The 20,316-nt window shown below is 37.3% G+C and overlaps 2 protein-coding genes and 1 pseudogene across 3 annotated transcripts; 1 reads left to right on the forward strand and 2 right to left on the reverse strand.

Moving 5' to 3' along the window:
* Positions 1-1,578: 1,578 nt before the first annotated feature.
* LOC149029598 (pectinesterase inhibitor 9-like) lies at positions 1,579-2,633 on the reverse strand. Its single transcript, XM_089151062.1, has one exon. The coding sequence runs from the start codon at positions 2,546-2,548 to the stop codon at positions 1,970-1,972; it is 579 nt and encodes a 192-aa protein (XP_089007188.1). The 5' UTR covers positions 2,549-2,633; the 3' UTR covers positions 1,579-1,969.
* A 1,776-nt stretch (positions 2,634-4,409) lies between these two features.
* LOC149029599 (protein GRAVITROPIC IN THE LIGHT 1-like) lies at positions 4,410-11,720 on the reverse strand. 2 transcript variants are annotated; one of them, XM_089141966.1, is made up of 4 exons: positions 11,466-11,720; positions 10,847-10,896; positions 10,412-10,554; positions 4,410-6,089 (listed from the first exon to the last, which is right to left on the reverse strand). In XM_089141966.1, exon 4 carries the CDS (start codon positions 6,022-6,024, stop codon positions 4,744-4,746), a length of 1,281 nt encoding a protein of 426 aa, XP_088998092.1. In that variant the 5' UTR covers positions 6,025-6,089; positions 10,412-10,554; positions 10,847-10,896; positions 11,466-11,720; the 3' UTR covers positions 4,410-4,743. The 2 variants fall into 2 exon arrangements, with proteins under 2 accessions (XP_088998092.1, XP_088998091.1); XM_089141965.1 differs by lacking the exon at positions 10,412-10,554.
* Positions 11,721-15,677: 3,957 nt separating this feature from the next.
* LOC149029600 (aspartic proteinase 39 pseudogene) lies at positions 15,678-16,976 on the forward strand (annotated as a pseudogene).
* Positions 16,977-20,316: the final 3,340 nt, after the last annotated feature.

The following is a 20,316-nucleotide window of genomic DNA, read 5'->3' on the forward strand; positions in this document are numbered from 1 at the left end:
ACATGAAGACCTGTTCAGCTACCAATACGTTGAAATTCTCTGCACTGCCCAAAGTAGCAGCATTAATTCTTTAGTAAGCTAAGAATGAGCAAATATGCGTTTGTTGAAAATTCTAATTGTTGGAAAATGAAAACGTTTTTAAGCCGGACTAACCAATTTGATTCATTGATCAAACCAAACCGGCAACTGAATGCAAGAATGGCTCGAGTGCTCCCCGACTGCTTCCCAACCACCCAAACACGTGGGGCCCATAGGTGAACATTTGAAAAATTTTTTAATTTTTTCAAAAGGTGTTTTTCACCTGTGGGCCCCACGTATTTGTGTGGTTGGGAAGCTGCCGGGGAGCAGTCTGTGCTCCCCCGACGGGGTGCACTTTGTAAAGCCCCCTCCCTTATTGGTATTGCCCTTCACATTGCTCCCGTGTTGAGTATTTGAAAGCTAGAAATCTTTTAATATTACGCAAGTCCAATTAAGAATATTTACAAGACAAATTTACCAAAACTTCAATTTCCAAACAAAAGAACAATCTCCCGATACATGAACATGTAAAAATGAATTTACATAAAAACTGATCAGATCTCCCATCACAGAAAAGTTACTAAGCACAAACCTAGTATATCGTTGATGTACTTCTACAGTTCTACCACAACATGCAGCCTTTTATGTAAAGTAACAAGTTCAAGAAGATCTTGAATTCGAATCTCTGCCGCTACCACACCTTCTCTCTTCTCCCAGGCAGAATTATTTTAATGTTTGCTGTAAATTTATTGTGCAGCACCTAAGTAGAGCTCCTCCTGGCCTGTTGGTCCCAATTGCTATGACTGGTTGATAATGACAGAAAAAAACAAACTTACCATTGCGTTGCTCCGACTACTTATGCTGGCTATTAATGTTAATAATAATAATCGTAGTTGGAGATTCTGAGCGTTAGGGGCAAGCACCATATGGTAGTGTGGAAGTTTTATATCCACTTAATTATTATCCTTTTTCGGTTTTTTCGGTAACCCAGTTGCTGAAAACCTCGGAAAAGTCCACTATCTCCATGTGATCTGCTGCGGTGGGCTATGTGCCCAATCTTGTCTCTTTATTTAATTCAGTTAATAGTGAATTTAACAATTGAATAGCAGCATTTCACAGATATTTAGTGAGAAGATTAACTAATGGACTCAATCGTCTTCTCTAACAGCAGCACTGCTGGGTTCGTTCGATTGCCATTTCCATCTCCATATCTTTTTCCTATCTTGTGAGATTATATTCCACTGATCTTCCCACCTGGGTCTCGTGGCTGGGCTTGTGGAATTCAACGATTGAGTTGGAACTGTGAAAATTGATTATTCTCCAAGTCATTAGCCACCATTTCTCTAGCAGATTCATCTAAGGAAATAAATTAAATTACATCGACCAATTCCCTTTCTACAGTGCCTCCTTATACGAATTCAAAGGACCCAAAGAGAAAAAAATGCAGAAGGTTTGGTTATTCTCCAACTGCTCCTTTTTTTCCTTCCAGGTTGGTTGGTAGTTGTGGACTTGTGCTATTGGATAGCGACCAGAATAACAGAATTAATTCTGCTTTTCAGGAAAAGCCACTAATTGCGGCAGGATTTTCCTTTGATTTCCCCTTCTCCAGTTTGATCTACTCCTCTGTTTCCCATTCCCTACATTATTGGATCTCCGTTTTCATGGCGGTTTTTGTTTTCACTCAGCTATTGTTGCAGGATTTTAAATTGGGAGAAACAGAACTGGGTTCATAAGCTAAGCATCTCAAGATTCAAGAAATTGAAGAACACTCAACTCTGCCCTGTTGGGCAACTGATTTTGTTTCAGAGTGAAAATAGAAAACAGAGCTTCCAATGCATTTTTTGTACCTAACACATGAGTATATCCACACCAAACTAGTATAACATCAAACACAAAACTAAAACCAAATTCAAAACCCAAATCAAGCTAACAAGGCTTCTAAGCAACAGGGTCAGTGACTGGAAGCATAACGGTTGATCAAGGCCAAGGCATTGCTGGTGACTTGAGCTACAGTGGTGATTCTGTTTTTAATTGAAGTTTTGACATTCCCATCCATGGAATGCCCAGAGAACTCATCAACACAAGTGTTATCATCAGTAAGTGCAGCACTGACCCAGGTCTGAACATTGCTCATATGCCACGAGAAATCACTCTGAGAAGTTGTACTCGTCTGCTTCATCTCTTTACTGGAAGTGCTAAGCCGATCCACACTGTCGCTCATGTTATCTACACAGTCCTTCAAGGCTTTGTACTCTTTGGTCTTCAAATTCTTCGCTCGATACATCTTTGACACATATGATGATCCAGATCTGGAATAGGAAAGGCTAACTGTAAGAGCTACCTGGGCTAACTGCTGAGCATTATTGGGTCGGATTTTGCTGGCATAAGGGGAAAGGGTCTTCACACAAAGGCTTGGGTAGCGAGTGGTGTTGCATGAGCTCTTTATGTAACTCAGAGAACTGGAACTGTTGCCTGCAACTATGCAGAGGAAGGAGAGTAGAAGCAGCAAGGATAATGCTGCTTGAGACATGTTGGAGAAAGAAATGAATTTGAAACTGGTGAAGGCTTGGTGTCTCAGATTGGGTTGTGTGAGGAACTGAGGATTGCTATATATAGAGTCTCACCCTGATACCTGATATGAATGCTTTAGTTTATGATTGATTGATTGGTCTGTACATGTTACCATTCACATAAGATGTGTTCACATTAGATTTGATTAGGCCTTCTATTGTTTGATTAATTAGCGGTAATCTAGGTAATTAAAATGTTTATATTCTTCTCCCTGGCCATAATGGGTTTATGACTCCTGAGTTTTGAGCAATGGATTAGGCCTATGGGTTGAAATGGATTAAGTCAAAGAAATCGCCACTCAGAACCAATAATAATGATGATAAGCCTTAAAAATGGCGGAAAAATGGCTGAAATTTAGGAAATGATGTCTGAAAAGCACCACTTGAGGGTGCCTCACATGGAAGAATTACTGCAACTTTAAAAAAAAAAGAGAGAGAAAAGAAGAAGACCTGGTTTTAGACTTTTTGCAAATTGAGCCATAATTGATTTCTTTTCAGAAACTGGATATTCCGTTTTGAAATGGGCTCTCACCCTTTTTTCCATTTGAAGATGAAAAGTAGTCTAGAATTTCATAGACTTTAAATGGAAAGAGAAGAGGAAGCGGAGAAAACAACAGTAGGAAGGAAGGTTCCAGATTGGCAGACATGTGATATTTTCTTACGATGCATTCACACCTTTTGGGCTTTTCATGTTGAAAAACGCTGAAGTGATGATACACCTAATCTGATTTTCAGTTTCCGTTTAACACTAGGAAGAAAAGTTCAGTACAAAACTACTATGTGGCAATGTCTGCATTTTCACAAGGTTTTTCAAATTCATTGACGACTCTCTATCACATATTTAGAAAGGGCCCACGTCTGGAATCTTTATAATGTATGACGATAGGGCTTCGAGATAAGATTATCCTCTAACCTAGAGGGTTGAAGTAGGGATTCACATCTTCTGTAATTCATTTCTTTACAATTCCCTGTAATTCCCTCATAGGATTGAGAAATTTCAAATTCGATTAGAATAATCTCTACAACTTTCTTAGAATTCTATTTGATTTTTCATTTCACAACAATACTGGAGAGAAGAAAAACGAACAATAAGGATCAGTTTCCTTTGACAGCAATGAAGGATACAGTTCAAGTTTCCTTGACGGAAGAACGAAAAAAGAGGTGTGAGAGGCAAGGTCGGACTTGAATCGGGTTTTCTAACGGGTATAGGATGAGATCCATTTAAACTTACATTTAGACTAGGGTTTCAATCTGAATCATTAATTTGGTATTATACACGTGTCCTTTTGTGAAACTGCACTATTGTGCAAAGCTGAGAGATGTGCACAGCAAAAGATTTTTTTTTTCCCCAAAAGAGAAGTTAATACCCAAGAAGAAAAAAAAAAAAGACAATAATTATGGTTGTGGATTTTACAGTTCAAAAGTGGTGAACAGTCAGAAATCTCAATCAATAACAAAGGGATGTACATAAATCGTTTGTAGAAAGAAGAATCACAAAAAAAAACCATGAGTATGTAAAAATTGCTTGCAGAAGAATTGTATAGAAAAAGTTTGTAGAAGAAAGATTAACACTAAACGTGTTGGGAGTGAAAATTTGATAAGTTTTGACCTTTTTTTCATGCCATTATTATCAGTATTATTCTCATAAAATTCAGATTGGCAAGGATTAATCATGAATTTTATTTAATCAATGGAAAAAACGCAAAATTAGGCAAATAAATCGTACCATTCGGATTCGGAGAATAATTCGCAAATTATTCGAAGAATTAAATAACTCTTTGGAACAAAACCAAGGACAATGCATGCAATTTGATTAGCTATCACACTAGTTAAGGGCAATATGATCGATTTAGGATCTCTTGTCCTTGATATTCATATCAAAATTCCAATCAAGCTACTCATAAACACGAGGAACATGACACCAATCATAAAAAAGTTTGGTATTCTTAAGGAGAATCCCTCGGCTAGCTCTGAATCCTCACATTTCAGTATATATCCATACTTCATCGATTAAAGGAAGGACAAAGCAACTTACATTTCTCTTCAAAAAAGCTGGATAAACAGTCCAGTGTCAACAGCAGAAATAAATATATTACAAAAAGAGAGAAAGCTGCAAATAAGCACACAAATAAATACTTCCTACAGTACATCCACTTCAGAAGCAGGTCGACCATTCAGTACACTTCATCCCTGAAATGTAAACCTTGGACTGGATAACACTTCCCCCAATCCAAAATCCTGGCATAACCATAAGACCAACCTTAGGACACTGATTGCTATCATCAAGCATCCCATCTTGCACCACACTTTCCATGTAAACCTCTGAGAACTCACTCCCACTCTTGACCTGAAAGACTTTAGCCTTGGGATCAAAAGCATTTGCTAGCCTATGTAAAAGCCATATAGACTTGGCGAGTTTCAGAAATGCCTGATAGAAGGGAGTCCTTGGATGGCCACCACCCATCACATAGTTCCTCTGATCCAAATTGCCAAAAAAGGAAGCCTCCATCTTTGGATGAACCACAACAAGGAACTTGCTGCGACAGAATTTTCCAAAAATAGAATCTGGGTTTTGGCTCAAAATGTCCAAGGGATCCATTGGTTTCAGGGCAAGAAACTGATGGAAGAATCCATCTTTAGTGACAACAAGATTATCTGATTTGACCAAGAAGCTCTCTTCCTGAAACCCACTGAACATTCTTTGGCATATATGGGACTCAAATGCATACTTCTTGTGAGCCCTTTTTGCATAAAAAACAGTGGGCTCGATGGAGCTGGCTGCTGCATCAAGATCCCATCCCGCAGCTTTCATCATGTTGATCAGTGGTTTAGAGAAATCATGGATGTCTCTGTAAGCAGCCTCCACAGATGAGGAGAAGAGATCTGGAGTTAAATCCATGGAGAAGAACCCATTGACATTCCCTGAATCTTGAGATTCTTTGGCAGGCAAGCCCCTTAGCTTGAGCTTCTTCTCTAGTCTTATCCGTTTCTGGTTTGATTCTTCAATCTGCTGTTGCAATTGAAGAATCTCAGAATCTTTAGACTGGAGCTGCGACTGGAATTTCTTCACCATTACCTCATAAGTCTTCAACAAATTCTGTTGTTCTTGAATTTCGGCAGCTAAACGGGAGTCCTGAGGAGAAACAGAAACAGGTTTCGGATTGTTCTCCCTGTAAGAGTGCTTGAGTTCCGAGAGGTTCTTGAGTTCTGCAATCACAAGTTTGTCAGCAGCTTGAATCTTGTTTGGGTCATAAGGAGTATGGGCTTCTTGGAGCCGAATATAGGCTGATTTTAAAGAGGAAATGTTCGCAAAGATTTTGGATATCAGAGCATCCAAGGGTTCCTGATTCTGATTCATGGTTTCTTCAAGAGGCTGAGGGTGGACCTTCTGGTTGTTCTCACGAATTGGGATTTCTTTCGATCCCGTAGGTAGCATAGTTGCTTCCTCCGATGGTTAAGTTGTGAGGGTTTTCTTCAGAGAAAACACCAGTAGAATTTAACCTACAAAACTCCAAGCCCCACAAGACATTTATCAGATCAGACAGAGTTTATTAAATCAACAATTAAAAAGGATAGAGACTTCAATTTTCTAAGCTAACAGTTCAAACAACTAATTGCTTTAAGTTTTAACATAGAGATTTTGGGTGGGGGTTATGATGGGGGAGCATAAGTACGACTGCCTATGTCTCAAGGAACCCTTTACAACTCGGTAATTTTGAGGTTCAGAATCTTTCTGAAACAAACAACTCAAAAGCTCCATTCATCCGTAAGGCATCACCATGTCCATGAACATAAATTTTCAATTGGGTGCTACCAGTGGTTGTATAGTGTTTCAAGATTGACAATAAATCATCATAGTGAAGTCGAACAATTCCAAGCTTGGAATCTGTATTCTGGGAGATACCAAAACAAATGGAATAGGCCCTACATATTGATCTGGGAGATACCAAAACAAATGGAATAGGCCCTACATATTGATATGCATGAAAGTAGAAACAGAAAGCAACAAAGGAAGAAAAAGAGGAGGGAGCGCGGAGGGGAATAAAATTCTAAAAAAAATCAATTCATGGCTACAAGACCAAGCACCAATAATATTCATTTCTCATTAAATTCACCCATCAGATGATTTTGTGCCTGGTTCCATGGCATTTTGCCAGACCTGAGGCAGAAAATGTTACTAACTAGGAATGAGGTACACAGTTTTTAAGCTTAAAAAGATTGACATTCAGTCCCAACCCAAGTACCCAACCCCATCTGGTCTGAATTAGCCACATTTAGAATTTCAGGACCAAATTCAGTCATGCACCGCCACTGCTGTAACAAAAATTAAAAAAAGTACAAACAGAAATGAAAAGGAGAGTCAAGATGAAACAAAATTTAACACGGTTCACAGACTATTATGATGTGTTACATCCTCATGCAAAGCTGAAGATGATTCACTACACAATGAAATAAAGTTACAATGAACATCATTCAAGAACATCCAAAACAATCCTGCAATTATCACCCAGAAACTTTTAAGTCGGATATGATTAAGAAGATGTTTCACTAAGACAGTTCTTGTGATTTGTGGCTTGTAGCCATTTGCGCTTCTCATAGTGGCTGTTCTTCACTAATGCAATCAAAAGACCAAATATGGGCTACAGCTCTTCTTTCTAAGGATAGCTGAAGCCAGTGAGCTGCTCAAAGGAACATTAGATGATCATTGTTTCCATGTTAGTGCTTGAGGCCTGTGAATCTACCAATCCCTAGCATGCCATTACCAGTGCTTCTTACAGTCTGGACTCCCAAGTCCATCAACAATATTATTTCTGTTTCCTCGCATGCAATACTCGAAGTGACATCAAATAACTTGTGGTTCAACCTCATGCACTAGTCTATGCACTTCGTTAGCTCATTTTATTTCTGGTCACGTGGTCATCGCTGCCCTCGACGTCTTGTTGGAATTTTAGGCCTTGTATCTAGCATGGCCTCAAACAGAGCTGATTGGAAGGCAAGAATTCATGTAGCCAACCCCATTTAGTTGGGACAAGGCCGCTTGTTTGTTATTGTCGGTTCATCAATAGTATTTCTTCTTTCTTATTTTATTTCAACTTGATTCTTCAATAGTGTTTCTTCTTTCTTATTTTATTTCAACTATTTTCTAGCATAACCTTCAAGATTGATGTTGATTCCTTTAATGCCAAATTTCTCATATTACGCCTCCTTTCTATGATAAACTCATGTTACAACTTTTAATTTGCTTCCAAGTTTACACTTTGGCTTGGATACAACCATGGCATTCCCTCCTTCTTCTTTATCTACCAAAGGACCCTTAAAAAGTTTTGAGTATTTACCAAACTGCCATTATCTGATGCCTTTTAACTACTTTTGAAATGCATCAAATGGGTTGCCTCATAGATGATCCAACACCAAGTTCTGCAACCCCACAGATTGCATCATTTGATATTTTTCACTTGTCTGATCACATGTTGCCAAAATTTTTAAAATCACTGTTGGTATATGTGTTTGCAAAAGACTCCAGACCGCATCAGCTTAGGATTTGCAGATGATTTTTAATTGGTAATCGCCCAGGATGATTGTTGCCATTGCTATTAATGATCCAGCCTATCTGGCATTTTATTAGCTACCACAAGGAGGACATTGGAGAGTATTGGGATCATATTAATTATTAGTGGCTCTCTTGCTTGTTGAGTTTATTGTGGTGCTCATTCTTTAATATCTAGATTATTGCTGCCATATGATGGACTGTTCTCTATTGCATCATCCACATCATTTTGTTTCCATGAAGTGGGAGGAAGATTGGACATTCACAACTCATCAACTGAAGATATGGGTTGAAGATGAATATCACTATAGGGAAAATTATGTTACACCATTCTAATTGCAAAAAATTACTTTCAGTCGCATGCGAAAAGACCATTCTAAATCTATCCTGATGTGACCAGGCCCAGCCCACATAAAATCCATTGAGATTTGGACCATAAAACAGACCCTAAAAGGTGCACCAAGGACTGGCCGAATTTTGTCCAGGGGTGTATTTTACCCCCTCTTTTGGAGCCCAATTAGGGCAGGTCAGACGCATAATGCTATCAGGAATCCATATCTACTTCTATTGTTGAGTTTGGGTTTGCTTTGGTCAAGTTATTGAAGACTTCCAATCTGAGAAGGAGACCAAATTAGAGAGGGATTCTCTAAGTCAGATCCACTCCTTTCAAGGAATCTAGATCTACTTTTATTTTATAATTTGGATCTTTCCTTGATGAGCTATGATAGAGTCCTTGTTGGAGTGAGAGTCCTTGTCTAAGTAAGAGTCCCCACTTTGTATCCAATTTTCAAGTAGGATTCCTTCTGGAAGTTGGTTAGTTGTTTTTGCAAGTTACATTTGATTAGGGGTCTAGTTGTTTTATTTAAGTTATTGTGTTGTGAAAGGAATCCCAATCCAAAGTGGAATCCCTAAGTTGAGTCCAAGTATGTTTTCTAATTAAAGTCAAGTAAGAGAGTCCTAGTTTAATTTTCCCTTGATGTAAGGCTATAAAAAGAGCCACCCCCTCATGTAAAAATCAGATTTGATGAATAACATAAACCAGCATTGAGGGAAGACTTGGGAATCATGGGAGAGAGCCTCATGACTACGGTTTTGACGCTTTCTTGCTTTCTGCAATTACCAACACTTGCAGCAGTACCAGAGTTAATCAGTTTCAGCGACCATGACCACCGAGTGATCTTCCATCCCATCAAGTGAAACCCCAGCCCCTGCCCCTACCCTCTTACCTTCCCTAGCCATGGCAAAAAATGCACCCACCTTTCCTTCATCATTGCAGCAGTAGCAGCCCATCCCAATCCCAGAACCCCTAGGATTTCCTACCCCTTTCACCCTATCTTTCCTCCATTAGGATTGCACCTTCCTTTGAATCCTTTCCCCGGTAATCATCACTTTAATTACATCACAGCCCCCTCCTTCATTAGTTTATAATTTTTCTGCAATTCATCTTCAAACTCCAGACCTAGAAAACCTAGTTTCACTAAAACTCTCTTAAGTCCCAAACCCCTCAACCAAACCCTAAACCCTTTTAGGAATACCTTCTCCTATACCTTCTCTACCTCCCTTGGGACCCTAACCAAGAGTCCAAAGCCAAATACGACACCTATTTTGGACCCTAGCCTTGAGAGATTAATTCTGAGATTATAAAATAATAAAATCAAAGCTAATTCTAGCCCTAAAGCATACAAAGCCTAGCTTGTTAGAATACTGCAATCATCTCTGTTGAAACAGAAAACTTTTCATTACATTTCCAGCTCTAGACCTAACCTGGCCGAACCCTAAACCCCTTCCCAATTAACCCTAGACTACCCTAAACCTAACCTTAAGACTTGGGATTCAACTTAGCCCATCTGCAAGGTGTTTGGAGTAGTATTTGCTGCTGTCCTGTGAGATATTGACCTAAACAGCAAGCTTTTGACCCTATTAAGTGCTACTGGTTCTAATTGAGAGGATCCTGAAGACTGGGCCAGACCCTGGGTCCCCAGCAATAAGGGGGAAAAGAATGACAGAAAGGTCACTAAGATAGAGGGTAGTAATATTGCAATGTGTTGGCTGTTAAGTTGTTTATTAGGACACAAATCACAATTCAAAACAATAGAGCTTGATTATTGATGTATATAGGATGCATCTGGTCCTTTGGCCCCACATTCAGAAAATCTTTGGTTTTACCTAATTGGGATTCAAGTAGAGTTATATCCATTGCTCACTTCCCTTGATGTTTCAGAAAATCTCCGAAGAATGAAAAGTATAACATAGAAGCAGAATGCAAGAAACGAACATTTGAACAGGCATGAAGAGAGACTGAAACCAAAGTAGCATTGACAGAAACATGTAAGAAAATGATTAAATCCAAAATGAAACTGTTCCACTTCCAACATGGATGTATCGTATAGAGATGAAGCCTGGATAAAGCAGCCAATGCTGATACAAACAAGCAAACAAAAGAATTGTTACAAGGGGCATGAATAGAAAATGCAAGAACAGGTAAAATACACAATGTTTTGCTAACATTAGTGAATCATAAGGGCAATCATGTGAGTAAATCAAAAGAACAATGCGCATGTAAAAGATTGCAAAACATACATAACCAGAAATAAAGGATCCTTTATGGATCTTAAAAACAGCATCAGTTCTACTGAACAGAACTACTAAAATTAATTGAACTTCCAGAAAATACTCGTTGAAATAGTAATTAGGAAGAAGAATCACTTACCTATATTGACCACATGCCAGCAATAGTAAATGTCCAGCAAACATAATACCCTAGAACCCCAAACAGAATAAACAAAATTAATAATTTGGTTGTTATTTTTTGAAAACCAGGTCCCGGATGTCATAAATAACAATATGCTAGAAATACATAAAAACAGCTGTGCATAACAAAGTATCCAATCCATATCACCAAGAAAAGGTATACCTAAATCCAACTGAAGCTCTTACCCATTTTAGATATCCTCATAGGAAGACAATATTATTTATCAAACTAGGTGAAAAATCCAGTCTTTGGGTTGATAATGTAATTTACTCTTACCAATCACTACAGTCTCCTATGCAAAAAGTTCATCGAGATGGGATTTCCTTATCTCTGATCAATGATCAAAACATATCTTACGCAGATATAATCAGAAACTCAGTCGTGAAATCAATATAGTTGATTGATTTCAGCAAACGTTAAACAGAGATAATCCATCCGCCTTCCTTTCAAATAAATTCGAGATTATCTTAAAACCCATACTACTTTCTAAATATCCTGATCAGATGTGCAACTCGATACTCCCCACCCTACCCCAAAACCATAAACTGAAAAAAGAGGAGATGAAAGTATTGCTCACCAGAAAACTAGGGTTTCGGGATGTATTGCAGTTGTCACTGATTAAGTCCTTGAATATCCCGTTGGATTTGTATGCTCAGAAGGAAGTCTTGACTCTTGAGAAGAACGAATCCAATCTCTAGATTTCGAGTCTATAAATGAACACAAAAGAATCCGAAGTTTCCGATCTACAAAAATGGTAGGAATAGGGGGTTAGCCTGTTAGGCTTCTTTCTTAGGCTTGCGCAAGTCTGGGAGACAATGGCAGTCTCTCTGTAAATGATATGCGGCATGTGCATATTAATAATTTTGTTTAAGCCATTTAATTCCTACTTAATTTCTCTTAATCACGGTTACGTTACCACTGGCCACTCGGGCAGTGGGGCCATTAAACGAAGAGTAATTCTCTAGTCAACGGACATACGCAAATGGTCTCTTTGGAAGAGTCCGGATCAGCTACCCGTCCGGGTAGCACTCTGTGCTCTCCGACAACTTTATCACTATAAGTATAGGGGAACCCAGGGGTTGGGTGATGATTTTTTTTTTTTTTAACCTATGGGTCCCACCGAATTTGTGGTGGTAAAGCCATTAGGGGAGCACTCTGTGATTCCTTGACGGGGTGATGATCTAGATTCTCTTTGGAATGCCATTCTCTCGAGTCTCCATCTACAAAAATGTGCTCAGGTGATGCTTCTAAACCATAATGGTGGGTTCGTCTGTAAATATTAAAAATAAAATTAAAGAAAAAAAATTTAAGTGGATCCCACATAGACCTTATCCTATGGATCAAAATCGTCAGTGGAACATATTGTTATCACGGACGGAAAGTTGATCCTTACTCTCTTTTTTGTGGGTAAAGTTCGGAAATTTGAATGAAAAATTACACAATTAGTTACTTTTAGATTTTCTTTTACAAAAATAATCATTCAATATTCAGTTAATAAAACTAGCTAAAACTAAGTTTGGATTCACAAAATTAATCAAAAACATTAATTATTTTTTCTCGTTTTGACATTTTTTACTTATAAAACTAATCATACGGACAAATTAAGCAATCATGAAAGCAATGGGTAAAAACAAGAACAAAGAGTTGGGATTGCACGAAGAAGATTATGGTTGCTTAGTTTAGGGATAAAAGTGTCCAAAGGAGATTAAAAATCATTGTTTTCAATAGTTTTGGTTAATTTTGTTAACTGAAACGTTGAATGGCCACTTTTGTAAAGGAAAATCTAAGAGTAGATAATCATGTAATTTTTTCAATATTCTAATGTATGACTCGTGTCCATACATGACCCTATATGAGAGTCAGACCGATGTCCCATTGCACTAGTGAGATCAAAGCCTTGAGGCATTGGCTCACTAAATCCACATTAGTCATCCACTAATCGCAATCTAGGTGATTAAGTATTTTCAAACGATTGATGCTCTCTTCGGGAGCAAAGTCAGGATTTAAAATCGAGGTCGAATAATGGTAAGTTGTGCACCTTAATTTTTATGAATTTTTCAAATACCCTAAAAGCTAATTATTGATAATTGCCATTTTATCTATTATATTTATCATTAATTACAAATTTTCTTTAATGTGAGCCAAGTAGTAGTATTTCACACATAAAAAGAAGGGAGAAGGATTTCTATAGGAAAATTTAAAAAATTGGAGGTAGGTGGAGGGGAATCAAATGCTGGTAATTCATACATGGAAAGAGGGCAAGAGGGATTTCTATAAAAAAAAATTGCAAATAAACTTTTTCTAGATAAAAATGAATTCTAGACTCCATAATTGTAAGATTTCTAGCTTTTTGCTAATATCATATCTCTTGATTTTGACTCTTTCTAAGAATCATTAGATATCTTGTCTATTCTCATAGAAAGATTTTCCAGTCAATTACCTTTATTATTACACAATCAACAATAATTAAATGCCCGCTCCTCCTCATCCTTTGAATTCAATTTAATTTAAATAGTTATTATTAAGAATAATACAAAATTCAAAACAAATAAAACAAATTTTCAACATTTCGTGGTGGAGTTTTTTCTCAAATGTAAAAATTTCATATATCTTTATTTGGTAAAAATACTATTAAAAAAATAAAAAATATAAAAATTGTTCAATTGGTAATGACCGGCACCTCTTAGAGAAGAAGTCACAGGTTCAACTTTCTCATCCCTATATATAATAGTTCTCACTCTTTAATATAAAACTACTAATTCCACACCAAAAAAAAAATTTCTACAAGTATTGTAAAAACATTCATTTCTTATTTCTCTAATACAAATTTTCATTTTTTTTTTTTGGTCTACAAAATATTTTTATTTAGACATACATTGATGGTATTTATGTATTGAGCAACATGTTGTCGCACCATGACTCGTTCAGTATAATTAAGATTTAATTTATTATACATCCATTAGAATAATGCTTTATCTACTACAAAGAAATAATGCAAAAATAAATTATTTGACATGCTTGTCGACTAACGAGAGGAAATGGAAGGTTCAACGACTATTGGATCACGTTAAGATGCAATTTATGTGTTAATGAGAGGGAAGATGCCTTACATATATGGGAGTTTGGTCTAAATTAGTTTTAGTTATTATCAAGACTAATACAACATTGAGAACATGAATGAATGATGAAGGGCAACCTTCCTTGACCTTCTTCAGTGCGGTCTAGATATGATAATTGGTCAATTACTTTTGTTTGAAGGAACTAGAAGAGTTAGGGGTAGACCTAAGATAATTTTAAAAGAAATGATAAAAAATGATATGTATAACTTAGGTATTGTATCTAGCATGACCTTAAACAAAACTGAATGGAAGACAATAATCTATATAGCCGAACTCATTTCGTTAGAACAAGGCTTGTTATTGTTGTTGTTGTTGTTGTTGGTCAATTACTTTTTGCTTATACCATGGTTCATGCTTTGATTTTGGAGAACAAAGATTGCCATGAAGAGGAGCTTAATAACCAAGAGAAGACTGGATGGTTATTAAGGATGTTTCAACTTCAATCATTGAAGCCATTGGGTGTTCCCAATAGAGAGAAGTGGAAACCACCCTGGGGAAGATTAAACTAGAGGGGTCTCTAGAGACCATACAAGTGCTTTTAAACGAGGTTTTGCATAGTGCTTTGATTATTGTTCAGTTTTTTCAGGTTGAACTCTTAGCTCTCTAGGAAGGCTTGTTGTTGTCGGCCACAAAAGGGATCGGGCCTTTGGATGTTGAATCTCATTCCCTAGAGGTAGTTTTATGCCTCTCTACTGGTTGAGAGAAGTTTGGTTGGCCTGCAAGACTAATTAAATGAAATTATAGACTAACTTTCTAGAGATGGATTTCAACTTCGGTGTTGCACATTAAGTATATGGTGGGCCACTTGCATGCACTTCGATTACTTTCTCAGGTGAGATACCTCGGCGAGAGTCGAACCCACAACCTCTTCACTAAGAAGTTGTAAATCTTATTGCTAGAACAACTCTACATTAGCAATATTCTTGTTTTTTTTGGGTATAAACATATTATCTACTCATAGCACTGTATACACGAAACAAAACTTAGCTAAAGCATTACTCCTTTGATATAAATAAGACTTAATTAACTTTAGAGTTGTTAGATTGTTGATTTTATGCTATACAAAATACAAAAGATCTCCAAAACTCTTTGACCAACTAAATTTCATAAAGAAAAACATATTTATATATTTATATGCTATATTATCACAACAGTATGATAAAAATAGTTTGCTCATTTTATTTTTTATTGAATATGTCGCATTATTATATGATTATTTAATAATAATATACAGCCTACAAATAGAAAATTATATTTCTCTAGCTTAAAAGGAAAAGAAAAAAAAAATCCATCTCTCCATCTCTTCCTCTTCCATTGCAGCTCCATATTTATCCCCCCATTCAAGGCTTTTGGATTTCAATGGTTTTGGTCATATTCTACTGTGAAGTTATTGTAGTTATGGTAGAACTAGAGTTGGATTTTCCCAGAGCTGAAGATAGAAAAAAAGGGATTAGCTAGAGAAGAAAACCATTTTATGGTTTGTTTGTCTATTATTAGGAACGGTAATACCCAATTCTGTTATATCTTTCGTCTATTTAATCCATATCTATCTTTCTCACCTTCACCTAACTTTTGTCATTGCTCCAGTGCCTCCATTTTCATGGCTCCTCTTCCTCTTCGTCTATCTGAAAGAAACTAGCAAGGAAGAAACAAGAAGAAAAAGCAAAGCAATGGATGTCAGATGGATATGTGGGCTAATACTTTTGATTCTGTTAGAGGTCTGCAACATCTCTGCTTCTGGGATTTTCAAGGTTCATCATAAATTTGCCGGTCACGACCGCCATTTGACAGATATCAAAGCTCATGATGGACGCCGTCACCATAGATTCCTGTACTCCAACATTGATCTCCCCTTGAGTGGAAATATCAATACTTATGGGACTTACTTTGCTGAACTTGCCATTGGGTCTCCTCCAAAGCTTTATCATGTACTAGTCGATACAGGAAGTAGCACTTTCTGGATCAACTGCGCAGATTGCACCCTCTGTCCAAGCAATAACAAGCTTGGTCTTGAACTCCAAAAGTATGATCCGAAGGCCTCTGTGACTGCAAAAAATATTTCCTGCCATGAAGATTTTTGCCTACTTACTGAAGGGGAATGCACTAAAACTAACGGTTGTGCATTTACTATAAATTATCTAGACAACGATGGAGCCGATGGATACTATGTCAAAGATATTATAAAATTTGGTCAAGAGACTACACCCTTTAATGGGAGTGTTGTATTTGGGTGTGGTGTTCCAAGATCTGCTGGTCTGTCCAATTCAGATCGTATAATTCTGGATGGAGTGATTGGTTTTGCACAGAGAGATACAACCGTGTTATCACAACTAGCTTCAGGAGGTAAAGTAAGAAGGATTTTTGCTCATTGCTTGGATGGTGTAACTGGTGGACAATTTGCTATTGGAAATGTGTTGCAACCAGAAGTGAAAACAACTCCATTGGTACCAGATCAAACTGATTACCTAGTCAATATGGAAGGAATTGAGGTGGGTGGTGTTGCTCTCCAAGTTCCTGAAGAAATATTTGTGATTGGGGAGCACACAGGTACAGTAATTGATAGTGGTACAACACTGGCCTATCTTCCTGAGATCATTTATGAACAGATGATGAAGAAGATTTTTTCTGGGCACTCTGACTTGGATATTAAAGTCTACGCTGATGACTCATGCTTTGCATATTCTCAGAGTGTGGATGCTGGATTTCCCACTGTTAATTTTCGTTTCAAAAACTCGCTTTCCTTGGTGGTTTATCCTCATGATTATTTGTTCAACAACCCAAAAGGTGAATGGTGTATTGGTTGGCAAAATATTAGAAAGGTTGACCCCTCATCGAACCAGACTCTTTTTGGTGATATGGTATTATCAAACAAACTTGTGTTGTATGACCTAGAGAATCAGGTCATGGGGTGGACTAACTACAATTGTTCTTCAAGCATTAGGTTGGAGGAAGAGAGTACTAGAGTTTGATATTAGTAAGGGCTGACAATCTTTTGTTGGGGTTTGCATGTATGAAATTGTATAATTTTGTTATTGCTATCAATATAGATCACTGCACTATATTATGATAGTGATGGAAAATTTCTATCACTCTTGAAAAATGTTTGTCTTACCCAAGCATGCAATTGTTATTGAATCTCTGCCTCCAGGGTGCTACAGATATAGATTTTTGTAAGTCACTGTTCTACACAGGAATGCCTTTGCTTTCAGTTGGAAACTCTGTCCTCAAACTTTGTCAATTTCGTGCCACATTACCTAATTCAGTCAACGATTTAGATTACAATTCGATGGAAAATTCTAAAATCACTTTTTAATAGAAGAAAAACCTAGAAGTATACGCGATCAATTTCAAATATTGAAGAACATAAAGAAATTATGATGGACTTGTAGCAATTCTCCTTCAAGATATATAGAATTTAGGTGCATTCTAATTCAGCGAATGGAGAGTGAAAATTACCGCATAGCACCGATTTCGAAGTCTTAATGGATGGTCAATTGTCCAAGCATTGTGTTAGGATGTGATCCTTTAAAGAAAGTTTTAAAGCTTCCACTCATGCGTATTCAGATCTTGTAATCATCCCCATGATCCTAACCCGAAACCCAAATTGCAAGTCCAAAGACCTGAGCCTCTAGTCGGTAGAAGCTGTGGATCATCCGCATTGAAGCCCATGAATTGGTCCCAAAACTCATGGATCTAGGTGAAGATGGTGAGAAACTTGCCTTATTTGGAACCAGAAGATCCAGTCGAAACCCAAATGGTTTGGGCAGGCAGACATCCAATGCAAAAAAGTCAAGGTTGGAAGATGTTAATGAACAAGGTAAGAGCCTTCTTTATGATGTTTAAGCTTGTAACAACGTTAGGGATCATCCGGAGTGCAATGTGCTCAAGTACTGAAAAGTTCTAGGGGTTGTTGATTGACCAATTAAGCAACTGCCACTTTGGGCGGTCACCTAGAGTAGTACAGGTAGTATTGCTTATTTTGCCTTCAACACCATATTTAAAACCCCCTAACCCTATTTTTGCATTATTTTAATGCTTTTGACTATTGGGGACGGCTGCAAGATCAGAGAGCACGTGATTGGAGAAGAAATACCTCTTTTCGTGGAGAATCTCGCGGAGTTCATTGACTTTTGGATTCTAGAAGAAGGTAAGTTAACTACACTCTTATTCTATTAATTTTCTTCTCTTTAGAGAATGGTTTTCTTTCATATCTTTGCAAGAAGAAGATTGGAGATGAAAAATAATTATTTTTCTTCCTTTCCAATCAAATCACGCCAGGAGAATAGATCATATATCCATTTTAATGGCGAATACTTTTGGGAAGAGATATAAATTTCCAGGTCCATGTAATTAGTTTTCGTTTCCTTGTGTTTTATAGGTTTTGTATAGAGTCTCAAGAACGTGATTTAGGCCTAGGATCATCCCAAAGGTCTATTGAAGATGGTGATCAGAGGTCTTGATTTTGGACTTGGAATTTTGATAGAAGCTGGCTATTTCTTAAGGAGGTTACTTGAGGAGGTCGCTTAGACCAACTGGCTCAAGCAACCGGTTGGTTCACAAAGCCCGTTTTGAGGTTGCTTATGCTCAATCTGATTCATAAACCTAAATGCAACTTCATTAACATAACTTTAGGATTTACTGGAATCCACTGGAGTGTTTGACTCTGAAGATCTAGGTCATTTATCAATATTTTTCTGCTAAGTCCGATAAGCACACAATTACATATTAAGCTAGATTGTTTGATGTTAATCTGTTTATTATTCTAAGCATGTCCATAATCCTTTATTATGCTTTAATTACTGTTTATGCATGATCAATTATTTAAATTATGTGCTTTACTTCAATATATGATGTGGGATGATGATTGGTGTGGTTTTGACTTGGGGAATACCAGGATTGATATTCTTATCCTTTAACATCAAGGAGTGTGGTCTAAACCATTGTCCTTGGTGCTTATTGCACTTTTTTTAGTTGTCGTCCTTCATGACCAGGAAGTCTAGATGTATGGTTAGGTTATCCATTACATGCTACTACCCTTTTGGCAGGGGATTTAAGCCGAATGACCCATGATGGCAATGGTTGGCTTTTGTGGATGCCCAACAGAGGTAACCAATCCATGAGGAGACACATGTTCACTGTTATTATGTAGTGGTAGGATTGCATGTGTCAAGGGTTAGACTCATGGGCTTTCAAAAACGGCTTGGGTGTCGTGAGGAAACATGAGAGGCATCCGCCCTAATATATGTGGATGACCATAGAAAGTGTTGACCGGTACCCCAACCATAGTGGATGATGTAGATCATACCCCTTACCTAAGATCCCAACAAAGGTAACCAATCCGTATAGGATCAAAGTGACAAGACTTACCTAGAGGAGGGCTAGTATATATCTTAATGCATGTCTACCTACATAGAGACTTGCGTAGTAAGATTTCTTATATGCATGCATATCATATCATTTCTTCATTCTTTTCCTTATATTCATGCAATCGTGGTAAGTATGTGATTGTTGCCTTACTAAGTTATTTAGAACTCATTTCTTGTGAATTTTTCCTTGTTTTTCCTCAAATGGTTATGCAAGTACAAAAAAAGTCTCGCATTTGTGTGAGAACCCCCTGAAGATTTACTAGAGATGCCAATGGGAGATGATTACGATGAGCACGAAGCTTCCTATGGATGTTTTTTTTTTTTTTTTTTTTTGCCAAAACAAAAAAGCAACGATTATATTAAATGAAAGAGTTTAGGTCAAAAAACCTATACAAAGGAGAAGAATCCACAATAAACAAAGGTAGATGTTTGGAGTGCTCTTATAGCACCCATTGACAATTATAGAACTCCGGTCATTCGTCGTTGGGATAAAGAGACAAAAAAGGGAGTGATGACTCCTTTCATAGAACAATTGGAAAAGAAAACCCGTAAAATGCTTAAAGAAAATTGTAAACAATAATAAGATCATTTTTTATTTCGTTTCCGCTCGTATATTCTTATTTCAAATACTCTTAGTATTCATTTTGAGATTTTGGAATCCTTTTTATATTTATTATTTGATGAAATGTTCTTTTCCTACTCTTGATTATGGAAATGTGTGTCTTATTTATTACTTATAGCGTAACCTGACATTGTGGATCACACCCATGGGTTCATCAAAGTAGGTCTGAGACCGTCAGCTGGAGTGTGACAGTATCTACATGGCAAGTTGCCACATTACATCAAACACATATCTCAAGGCAATCAAATGCAAACACATGCTTCAACGTCACTACATCATTTAATTCTGCTCATGCCAAACACCAAATGTCAATGTGAAACA

Source organism: Hakea prostrata, chromosome 1 (genome assembly GCF_041222555.1).
Source record: "Hakea prostrata isolate BN-2017 chromosome 1, UWA_Hpros_2, whole genome shotgun sequence".
Lineage (NCBI taxonomy): Eukaryota > Viridiplantae > Streptophyta > Magnoliopsida > Proteales > Proteaceae > Hakea > Hakea prostrata.

Coding starts and splice junctions, on each gene's coding strand:
- LOC149029599 (XM_089141965.1), bottom strand. CDS start 6,024: ATGCTACCTACGGGATCGAAAGAAATCCCAATTCGTGAGAACAACCAG.
- LOC149029598 (XM_089151062.1), bottom strand. CDS start 2,548: ATGTCTCAAGCAGCATTATCCTTGCTGCTTCTACTCTCCTTCCTCTGC.